The sequence below is a fragment of the Brassica oleracea genome, chromosome C2, assembly GCF_000695525.1.
Source record: "Brassica oleracea var. oleracea cultivar TO1000 chromosome C2, BOL, whole genome shotgun sequence".
In the NCBI taxonomy this organism is placed as follows: domain Eukaryota; kingdom Viridiplantae; phylum Streptophyta; class Magnoliopsida; order Brassicales; family Brassicaceae; genus Brassica; species Brassica oleracea.
This window is the reverse complement of record NC_027749.1, coordinates 43,688,595-43,700,706: the sequence shown is the minus strand read 5'-3', so window position 1 is coordinate 43,700,706 and position 12,112 is coordinate 43,688,595. Positions and strand designations below refer to the sequence as shown.

Genomic DNA, 12,112 nt, shown 5'->3' with positions numbered 1-12,112 from the left:
GTGTCATATGGTAGGATGCTCCTGTATCCAGAACCCACACATCAGAAGAGTGTGTGTGTCCGTGCACAACAAGAGCGATGTCACTATCAGACTTGGCTTCATCCTCAGACTGCTGCTCCTTCTTCTTGGGACAGTCTGACTTCCAATGTCCCTTCTCTTTGCAATAGTTGCAAGTATCAGTTGGCTTAGGACCTCTTGGAAATGATTTTCTGTCTTTCGACTTCCTTTTGTTCCCATGTCCCTTCACACCACTGACAAACAATCCCGAAGCTTGATTGTCTGTCCCTGAGCTGGATGCCTTATGGCGTAATTCCCGACTGTGAGGCGCCGACCTATCTTCTTCCAGTCTCACTCTATCTTTGCCAACAATGAACGATTGCACGAAGTTCTCGAAAGAGTTCGGCAAAGATACCAACATGATTAGAGCAGTGTCTTCATCCTCCACCTTAACATCGATGTTACGCAGCTCCAGTAATATCCAATTTAAGTTGTCAAGATGGTCGCGAAGCTCAATACCTTCGTGCATACGCAAGGCAAAGAGGCGTTGCTTCAGAAGTAGCTTGTTCGTTAGAGATTTTTGTCATGTACAAGCTCTCCAACTTCTGCCATAAACTAGCAGCAGTTTTCTCATCCGACACTTCGATGATGATCTCGTCTGCTAGACACAACAAAATTGTTGAGAATGCCTTCTCTTCTAGAGTCTCCAAATCAGCTGCTTCAGATTTATTCCCTGACAATGGTCCCCAGATGCCTTGTTGCTTCAACAACGCCTGCATCTTAATCTGCCAAAGACTGAAGCTATTTCTCCCATCAAACTTGTCGATCTTCGCTCTTATTCCAGACATCTTCTTACTAGATCACAACCCAAAGCTCTGATACCAGTTTGTGGTAACAATTGTGAGAAGAAACAGATGCGGAAACAGATGAATAAAAACGATGTAACTACGACACAGAGATTTAACGTGGGTCACCAACTTGGCTACGTCCACGGGCAAAGAGAGATCTTATTATTGGAGGCGATATTGAGTTTACAGAGTGCAAGTTCAGGGTTACTTCGCATACAAGATATATATAGTAACATCTCACATCTAAAACTCTAGACTAAACGGACTCATGGGCCTAAGCCCACGATCAGATGTAACATCCACAATAACTTGATGCAACGCTCTTGATGCAACCGAATCGACATGATGTACGTGATGTAACATCAATCGCATAAATGTAACATCCAGATTCAAGGCATATCAACAATATCCATAACAATACAAGCTATTGCGCGATTCTGGCATATATGAAAAAATAGTTTGATGTTATATTGATCCCATCATCTGTAGCACAAAAACTAGCTACTAAAAAGTGAGAATTTTGTTTGACAAAACGTGACAAGGAGAGCATGTGACACAAATTTATTATAGCCTTTCGTTGACAAAACGTGATCAAAACTGAATTAAGATATTTTAAACTGTCACTGTCTTCCTCGTCATCACCACCTTTTTCAACATCGTTAACACTATGGATGATTCATTATTATCAAATTTGAAACTGGTAAGACGGAATTGGTCTGGTGCGCGAGTCAATTGGTCAGACAATGACCACTTTACTAATAAGTCGGTCTGCTGTTCTAGATCAGGTTTAGTTAGATTATCACTTTGTTTCCTTACTAATATCTCTGAATCTGAAACTTGTCTCTTATGTTATCCCCAAGCTTTGCTTTTCTTTCTGTCTTCTTTCTGTCATGTATGATCATATAACAGATCCATCATTAGTTTTCTCATTCATTCAGCCATGCATATGTTTAAGAAACGCATGACTGCTCACTATTTTCTAGAGCGGGTAACTCTTGGCATGTGTCTTGTTTTTTCTTCCATGTCAAAAACAAGAACTAATATTTGAGCTTTCACATATAAATAAGAGAATATCATTATGTTTGCTACTCATAAGGTATAGCTTCTTTGTCTTGCTTTTTATACACTTCAATTATAACCACTCACATTCACACTCACAGTCATTCTTGTTTGTCTTGCCCTTTTGAACACTTTAATTACAACCAGAGAATCGTGATATTTATTTTAGTTCAAAATGTGAAGGCTATTGTATAAAATTAAGGTATACATTTTTTTGGCAGCTCTGAAGCCGATTTTTTCAAGGAGATAGTTAAGGAGGTCAAGAGAGTTATAGCAGCAATTAAATTAGAGGAAGAAGAAGAAAATAATTTAGAGGAAAAAGGTGAAAGCTTGAGAATTTCATTCTCCATGCATGATTGTTTCAGCATTATTATCAACTGTTAGGACGTAGACATGGACCAAAGGCTATCCTTCCTGGAGACCCTCAAGAGAATTTAGAATATCAAGAAAACTTTAGCTTCAGATCAATGCCGCTTATTTACTTCATAGCAACACAAATGTCAATTTTGTTTTAACCAGAGATAACCAATAAACATACTTTTTTTCTCTTGAATAAAATGAATTCAGTTGTAAACTGAAAGATTTAGCTTATTTGTAATGGTACTTAGTTGTAGCACAATGTGAGCGTGTGTCTACTACTTGTATGAGTTTATTTTTCTGGAAGAAAGTTTTCAAGTGACAAAGTTGCACAGGTCAGCCATCTTTGAGTTTGTGGATCTATTCAGTTCTTGCATTTTTTCTTCTCTAGTTATACACCAGAAGATACAAGGTTAAAGAGTCATCAAATGTATTTCTTTCTGACCAACAAAAGCTACGGTATAAAAGGTTTGCTCTTAACATCATCTGCCAGAAACAACATCAAGACCCAACAACAACAACCACAAGCAGGTTAGTAAAACATATCCAACAATACAAGCTATCGCGCGATTCTCACATATATGAGAAAATAGTTTGATGTTATATAGATCCCATCATCCTTAATTAGCACAAAAAACTAGCTATTAAAAAGTGAGAATGTTATTTTTCCAAACAAAAAGTGAGAATTTATAAGTGTGTACCTTAACGTTTGCCGATTTTCTGAGCCGAGGCTGTTTCATAGATCCCTTCGTCCTTAATCCCATCATACTTTTTTCTTTTTTCATAAATCATACTTTTCATACGAAATTGCACCAACGACCTTAAATATCCGCATAAACTACTAGAACATGATTCTTGGCCATGTGTTTACTTAAGAGAGTACACTAATAGAATTTCTGTATGTTCCTGTTATTTAACTTTGTCGTTTTCCAACTGTTTAAAATGAGAAAGCAAAGGAAAGAGAAAATCATTTAGGGGAAAAACGAGAAAGCTTGAGAATTGCATTCTCCATGTGTATGATGGTTTCAGTATTATCAATCAATGTTTTCAGTTGTATCCTCAAAACCTTATAAGTTATAGCTTTTAAAGTTTTTATAATAATATTTAGTCTTAACACAATATGAGTATGTAGTACGTACTACTTAGATGAGTTTCTTTTTCTCGAAGAAAGATTTCAAGTGCCAAAACTGTAAACCAGCTACCGATAAACTAAACCCAAGTGACAAGAAACTAAACCACGCCATTTTCGAATTTGTGGATCTATTCAACTCTTGCATTTCTGCTTCCCTGATCATGCCACCAAACCATAATATATAATAATAAGTATTAATCTCATCATCTCTAACGCACCAAAAAAAAACTAAAGGTATAAAGGTTTAGAACTTTGTGTATTTACCTATCACGAAGATAATACATCTCATCGTGGATGGACTCAACAGTGTCGAATAGCCTCTTAACCGACAACTCCATCATCTGCCAGAAACAACGTATCAAGATCCAAACAACAACAACCATAACTAAACTAACATATATACACTTTGAAACCAAGATCAGAAGAGTCATTGATCAATACCAAACAATGTGTCCTATGTTTTTTTGTTGACTAACTTAAGACTAAGAGATTAAAAAGACAGAAGTACATACTTTGACTTGGCTCCTCTTTGGCACTTTAGACCAATCCTTGGAGGCAGCAGAGTGAACACCAGACGTCCAAACAAAATCAATGGTCAACGTCGTCTGCGGCTTATGATCAACGGCTGAGATGCACGTAAAGTAATCACCGGTTTCAAACGCAGTAAACGAGAACTCTCCAGCCTCTACCTTAACAGCTTCGTGCAGCGCATTCCATTTTGGCGACACCATCTAAGAAAATCACAATAAACATTAAGTTTAATTTTAACACAAAGAATTCCGAAAATTTAGGAGCATTCGACATATGTATAATAATTTTTTAAAAAAATATGGGGATAAAAGCAAATATTTCATCAGGCTATGTATGAAACAAACCATTGAGAGAGATCGAGGTGAAACGTTTCAGGAGCGTACTACCTTGGCGGTGATTTTGTGAGAATCAGGAAGAGGATGATCTTCGTTAGGGTTTACAATGAAGTATTTGCCAACGCTGATGGACTTTTCGTGAATATCCTCCGATATGCATTTCATCTGGCCAGAACGAAGCTCGAACTGCATTGATAGTGCTGTAGGAGAAAATAACGCAACGATCAAAAGACAAACCAAGCTCCTACGAAGAAGATCCATGGCAAAACTAGAGAGAGAGAAAGGGATAGAGAGAGCGCGTTGAAAAGTAATCTTAATTTGGGTCATATGATTGGGTTAGTATTTTACTAAGAGACTCTTTTACTAATCATGTTTACCCCAAACTTAATCAAAATTCTAAAATTATCCTCCACTTTCTCAAGAAAAAAATCTAGATATTATTATAGAAAAATCAAGAATCTAGATATTATATTATAATTATATAGATTAATGATTAAAATATTCGAGATATTTTATACGATATAGGCTATAAATATCTCCACTCTCTTCTCGTTTTGTATCATCAAGATACTATTTAAGTTTGTAACAATTATACAAATAATAAAAAAGTCACTTCTAAATTATAAAAAAACTTTATTCTTCACAAAGTTTCTTTTTCTCTTCAAACACTTAAACACTTTCGCTATTTTAACAAAGTTTTTCATTCCAACAGAGAGGTGGGTCTTTGCAGTATTTAAAGTTTTGGCCGTTTAAGGGTCGGCTGCAGAGAGACACCGAGAGTCAAAACATTTAATGCCACGTATAAACGTATAAACGTTCGACTCGTTGAAACACGTGAACAAAAAATTCTTCTTCAACGAAACTTGTCTTTCCTATTTTTTGCCGCGAGTATTCTATGGGCTTTCTTGACTTTTTCATTTGGATCCAAAAGCTTTCTAAAGGTACTTTCTTAAGGCCTATTTGAGGTTTTACGTATATAAAAATATACATGCTTTTGAATAACATGATCCCCTGTAGCACAAAAGTTATTTCTTGGAGTTCAAGAACGTAAAGGGTTTCCTCTATAGTTCCACTCTCTTCACATTTTGTATCATCAAGAAACTTTTTAAGCTTGTAACAATTACCATCTAAATTATAAAAAACTTTCTTTTTTACAAAGTTTATTTCTCTCTTCAAACACTTAAACACTTTCGTCATTTTAACAAAGTTTTTCATTCTAACAGAGAGGTAGGTTTTTGCAGTATTTAAAGTTTTGGCCGTTTTAGGATAAGCTGCACAGAGACACCGAGACTCAAAACGTTTAATGCCACGTATAAACGTTAGACTCGTTGAAACACGTGAATAAAAAAATCTTGTTCAACGAAACTTGTCTTTCCTATTTTTGCCGCGAGTATTCTATGGGTTTTCTCGACTTTTTCGTTTGGACCCAAAAACTTTCTAAAGCTACTTTCTTAAGGCCCGTTTGAGCTTTTACGTATATAAAAATATACATGCTTTTGAATAACATGATCCCCTGTAGCACAAAAGTTATTTCTTGGAGTTCAAGAACGTAAAGGGTTTCCTCTATAGTTCCACTCTCTTCTCATTTTGTATCATCAAGAAACTATTTAAGCTTGTAACAATTACCATCTAAATTATAAAAAAACTTTCTTTTTTACAAAGTTTATTTCTCTCTTCAAACACTTAAACACTTTCGTCATTTTAACAAAGTTTTTCATTCTAACAGAGAGGTAGGTTTTTGCAGTATTTAAAGTTTTGGCCGTTTTAGGATAAGCTGCAGAGAGACACCGAGAGTCAAAACATTTAATGCCACGTATAAACGCTAGACTCGTTCAAACACGTGAATAAAAAAATCTTGTTCAACGAAACTTGTCATTCCTATTTTTGCCGCGAGTATTCTATGGGTTTTCTCGACTTTTTCGTTTGGACCCAAAAACTTTCTAAAGCTACTTTCTTAAGGCCCATTTGAGGTTTTACGAATATAAAAATATACATGCTTTTGAATAAGATGATCCCCTGTAGCACAAAAGTTATTTCTTGGAGTTCAAGAACGTAAAGGGTTTCCTCTATAGTTCCACTCTCTTCTCATTTTGTATCATCAAGAAACTATTTAAGCTTGTAACAATTACCATCTAAATTATAAAAAACTTTCTTTCTTACAAAGTTTATTTCTCTCTTCAAACACTTAAACACTTTCGTCATTTTAACAAAGTTTTTCATTCTAACAGAGAGGTAGGTTTTTGCAGTATTTAAAGTTTTGGCCGTTTTAGGATAAGCTGCAGAGAGACACCGAGAGTCAAAACATTTAATGCCACGTATAAACGTTATTTGGATCCAAAAGCTTTCTAAAGCTACTTTCTTAAGGCCTATTTGAGCTTTTACGTATATAAAAATATACATGCTTTTGAATAAGATGATCCCCTGTAGCACAAAAGTTATTTCTTGGAGTTCAAGAACGTAAAGGGTTTCCTCTATAGTTTGCACCCCCCCCCCTCCTCTTCCTCCTCCTCGAAATCTATAAATACCTCCACTCTATAAATATCTCTACTCTCTTCTCGTTTTGTATCATCAAGATACTATTTAAGTTTGTAACAATTATCCAAATAATAAAAAAGTCTCTTCTAAATTATAAAAAAAACTTTCGTCTTCACAAAGTTTCTTTCTGTCTTCAAACACTTAAACACTTTCGCTATTTTAACAATGTTTATCATTCCAACAGAGAGGTGGGTCTTTGCAGTATTCAAAGTTTTGGCCATTTTAGGGTCAGCTGCAGAGAGACACCGAGAGTCAAAACATTTAATGCCACGTATAAACGTATAAACGTTCGACTCGTTGAAACACGTGAACAAAAAATTCTTTTTCAACGAAATTTGTCTTTCCTATTTTTTGCCGCGAGTATTCTATGGGCTTTCTTGACTTTTTCTTTTGGATCCAAAAGCTTTCTAAAGCTACTTTCTTAAGGCCTATTTGAGCTTTTACGTATATAAAAATATACATGCTTTTGAATAAGATGATCCCCTGTAGCACAAAAGTTATTTCTTGGAGTTCAAGAACGTAAAGGGTTTCCTTTATAGTTCCACTCTCTTCTCATTTTGTATCATCAAGAAACTTTTTAAGCTTGTAACAATTACCCAAGTAATAAGAAATCTTCTTTTAAATTATAAAAACTTTCTTTTTTACAAACTTTATTTCTCTCTTCAAACACTTAAACACTTTCGTCATTTTAACAAAGTTTTTCATTCTAACAGAGAGGTAGGTTTTTGCAGTATTTAAAGTTTTGGCCGTTTTAGGATAAGCTGCAGAGAGACACCGAGAGTCAAAACATTTAATGCCACGTATAAACGCTAGACTCGTTCAAACACGTGAATAAAAAAATCTTGTTCAACGAAACTTGTCATTCCTATTTTTGCCGCGAGTATTCTATGGGTTTTCTCGACTTTTTCGTTTGGACTCAAAAACTTTCTAAAGCTACTTTCTTAAGGCCCATTTGAGGTTTTACGAATATAAAAATATACATGCTTTTGAATAAGATGATCCCCTGTAGCACAAAAGTTATTTCTTGGAGTTCAAGAACGTAAAGGGTTTCCTCTATAGTTCCACTCTCTTCTCATTTTGTATCATCAAGAAACTATTTAAGCTTGTAACAATTACCATCTAAATTATAAAAAACTTTCTTTCTTACAAAGTTTATTTCTCTCTTCAAACACTTAAACACTTTCGTCATTTTAACAAAGTTTTTCATTCTAACAGAGAGGTAGGTTTTTGCAGTATTTAAAGTTTTGGCCGTTTTAGGATAAGCTGCAGAGAGACACCGAGATTCAAAACATTTAATGCCACGTATAAACGTTAGACTCGTTGAAACACGTGAATAAAAAAATCTTGTTCAACGAAACTTGTCTTTCCTATTTTTGCCGCGAGTATTCTATGGGTTTTCTCGACTTTTTCTTTTGGACCCAAAAACTTTCTAAAGCTACTTTCTTAAGGCCCGTTTGAGCTTTTACGTATATAAAAATATACATGCTTTTGAATAACATGATCCCCTGTAGCACAAAAGTTATTTCTTGGAGTTCAAGAACATAAAGGGTTTCCTCTATAGTTCCACTATCTTCTCATTTTGTATCATCAAGAAACTATTTAAGTTTGTAACAATTATCCAATTAATAAGAAATCTTTTTATAAATTATAAAAAAGCTTTCTTTTTTACAAAGTTTCTTTCTCTTTTCAAACACTTTTGCCATTTTAACAAAGTTTTTCATTTTAACAGCGAGGTGGGTTTTTGCAGTATTCAATGTTTTGGCCGTTTTAGGATAAGCTGCAGAGAGACGGCGAGAGTCAAAACATTTAATGCCACTTATAAACGTATAAACGTTCGACTCGTTGAAACATGTGAAGAAAAAATTCTTGTTCAATGAAACTTGTCTTTCATATTTTTGTTGCGAGTATTCTACGGGCTTTCTCGACTTTTTCGTTTGGATCCAAAAGCTTTCTAAAGCTACTTTCTTAAGGCCCATTTGAGCTTTTACGTATATAAAAATATACATTCTTTTGAATAATATGATCCTCTGTAGCAAAAAAGTTATTTCTTGGAGTTTAAGAACGTAAAGGGTTTCCTCTATAGTTCCACTATCTTCTTATTTTGTATCATCAAGAAACTATTTAAGTTTGTAACAATTATCCATGTAATAAGAAATCTTCTTCTAAATTATAAAAAGCTTTTTTTTTTACAAAGTTTTTTTCTCTCTTCAAACACTTAAACACTTTTGTCATTTTAACAAAGTTTTCTTTCCAACATAAAGGTGGGTCTTTGCAGTATTCAAAGTTTTGACCGTTTTAGATAAGCTGCAGAGAGACACCGAGAGTCAAAAAAATTTAATGCCACGTATAAATGTTCGACTCGTTGAAACACGTGAACAAACAAATTTTGTTCAATGAAACTTATCTTTCCTATTTTTGCTGCGAGTATTCTGTGGGCTTTCTCGAATTTTTTGTTTGGATCCAAAAGCTTTCTAAAGCTACTTTCTTAAGGTCCATTTGAGCTTTTACATATATAAGAATATACATGCCTTTGAATAACATGATCCCCTATAGCACAAAAGTTATTTCTTGGAGTTCAAGAACGTAAAGGGTTTCCTCTATAGTTTGCACCCCCCCCCCTCCTCTTCCTCCTCCTCGAAATCTATAAATACCTCCACTCTATAAATATCTCTACTCTCTTCTCGTTTTGTATCATCAAGATACTATTTAAGTTTGTAACAATTATCCAAATAATAAAAAAGTCTCTTCTAAATTATAAAAAAAACTTTCGTCTTCACAAAGTTTCTTTCTGTCTTCAAACACTTAAACACTTTCGCTATTTTAACAATGTTTATCATTCCAACAGAGAGGTGGGTCTTTGCAGTATTCAAAGTTTTGGCCGTTTTAGGGTCAGCTGCAGAGATACACCGAGAGTCAAAACATTTAATGCAATTTGGATCCAAAAGCTTTCTAAAGGTACTTTCTTAAGGCCTATTTGAGGTTTTACGTATATAAAAATATACATGCTTTTGAATAAGATGATCCCCTGTAGCACAAAAGTTATTTCTTGGAGTTCAAGAACGTAAAGGGTTTCCTCTATAGTTCCACTCTCTTCACATTTTGTATCATCAAGAAACTTTTTAAGCTTGTAACAATTACCATCTAAATTATAAAAAAACTTTCTTTTTTACAAAGTTTATTTCTCTCTTCAAACACTTAAACACTTTCGCCATTTTAACAAAGTTTTTCATTCTAACAGCGAAGTGGGTTTTTGCAGTATTCAATGTTTTGGCCGTTTTAGGATAAGCTGCAGAGAGACACCGAGAGTCAAAACATTTAATGCCACGTATAAACGCTAGACTCTTTCACTCGTTGAAACACGTGAACAAAAAATTCTTTTTCAACGAAATTTGTCTTTCCTATTTTTTGCCGCGAGTATTCAATGGGCTTTCTTGACTTTTTCGTTTGGATCCAAAAGCTTTCTAAAGCTACTTTCTTAAGGCCCATTTGAGCTTTTACGTATATAAAAATATACATGCTTTTGAATAAGATGATCCCCTGTAGCACAAAAGTTATTTCTTGGAGTTCAAGAACGTAAAGGGTTTCCTCTATAGTTCCACTATCTTCTTATTTTGTATCATCAAGAAACTATTTAAGTTTGTAACAATTATCCAAGTAATAAGAAATCTTCTTATAAATTATAAAAAAGCTTTCTTTTTTACAAAGTTTCTTTCTCTTTTCATACACTTTCGCCATTTTAACAAAGTTTTTCATTCTAACAGCGAAGTGGGTTTTTGCAGTATTCAATGTTTTGGCCGTTTTAGGATAAGCTGCAGAGAGACACCGAGAGTCAAAACATTTAATGCCACTTATAAACGTATAAACGTTCGACTCGTTGAAACATATGAAGAAAAAATTCTTGTTCAATGAAACTTGTCTTTCCTATTTTTTCTGCGAGTATTCTATGGTCTTTCTCGACTTTTTCGTTTGGATCCAAAAGCCTTCTAAAGCTACTTTCTTAAGGCCCATTTGAGCTTTTACGTATATAAAAATATACATTCTTTTGAATAATATGATCCCCTGTAGCAAAAAAAGTTATTTCTTGGAGTTTAAGAACGTAAAGGGTTTCCTCTATAGTTCCACTATCTTCTTATTTTGTATCATCAAGAAACTATTTAAGTTTGTAACAATTATCCAACTAATAAGAAATCTTCTTCTAAATTATAAAAAGCTTTTTTTTTACAAAGTTTCTTTCTCTCTTCAAACACTTAAACACTTTCGCCATTTTAACAAAGTTTTTCATTCTACCAGAGAGATGGGTTTTTGCAGTATTCAAAGTTTTGACCGTTTTAGATAAGCTGCAGAGAGACACCGAGAGTAAAAACATTTAATGCCACGTATAAATGTTCGACTCGTTGAAACACGTGAACAAAAAAATTTTGTTCAACAAAACTTGTCTTTCCTATTTTTGCTGCGAGTATTCTATGGGCTTTCTCGAATTTTTCGGTTGGATCCAAAAGCTTTCTAAAGCTGCTTTCTTAAGGTCCATTTGAGCTTTTACATGTATAAGAATATACATGCCTTTGAATAACATGATCCCCTACAGCACATGCATCCCCTTAACTTATAACATTCTAAAAGGTGGGAAGTTCCTTTCTTTGTGTTATAGTCCAAAACTCCAAATCTATGTCGTTTGTACAGAATAAAACTCTAAAAGTGATTTCGTTTGGTTCAGACTGAATATAGCAACTCTTCTTAAAAACAGCTGAAAAGGTATTGTTGGAAAAAAAAGTTGGTTCGAGAAAACAAAATATCCCTAAAATTCTTGACGTTATACTAATCCCTTATATATTAGTAAGAACATTTGAAAAGTTATAACCTGTAGTTTGTATTAATTAAAAAAGTGTCCAGCTTAGTTGTCAATTAATTAGTATAACAATTAGTACGACGTGGCAGCTCCGAATTCAATTGAAAAAAAGTTGGTCCAAAAGCTATGCAATGATTTTTTTAGGATATATTAAAAATTAGAGGCACATTACGCCAGCTTACGGTTTTGATACCGAGCGTGAGAAAAAAACCATTTAATGCTGTAACTGTCAATATTAATGTGAGATTGGTTACGTAAAAGAAACAACCCACGAATTCTTAAGTTAATGCAATAAATAAAGAATAAATATCAAATATACTAAACTTGGTAGACACTTCGATAATAGGGGATTAAGGAAAAAATTTATCACCAAAGCAAAAATTAATTACATTTATTTGGGAATTAAAGTAAATTATAATAAATGAAAATCTTAGTAGTTAATGGTGAAATATAATAGTTTAATAATAAAAAT

General features: G+C 34.0%; 1 protein-coding gene across 2 annotated transcripts; it reads right to left on the bottom strand.

Moving 5' to 3' along the window:
- Nucleotides 1-3,403: 3,403 nt before the first annotated feature.
- LOC106326247 (transmembrane emp24 domain-containing protein p24delta8-like) lies at nt 3,404-4,577 on the bottom strand. 2 transcript variants are annotated; one of them, XM_013764269.1, is made up of 4 exons: nt 4,311-4,577; nt 3,906-4,124; nt 3,658-3,734; nt 3,404-3,548 (listed from the first exon to the last, which is right to left on the bottom strand). In XM_013764269.1, the coding sequence occupies exons 1-4, from the start codon at nt 4,518-4,520 to the stop codon at nt 3,404-3,406; spliced, it is 651 nt and encodes a 216-aa protein (XP_013619723.1). In that variant the 5' UTR covers nt 4,521-4,577. The 2 variants fall into 2 exon arrangements, with proteins under 2 accessions (XP_013619723.1, XP_013619724.1); XM_013764270.1 differs by having other exon boundaries at nt 3,449-3,540.
- Nucleotides 4,578-12,112: the final 7,535 nt, after the last annotated feature.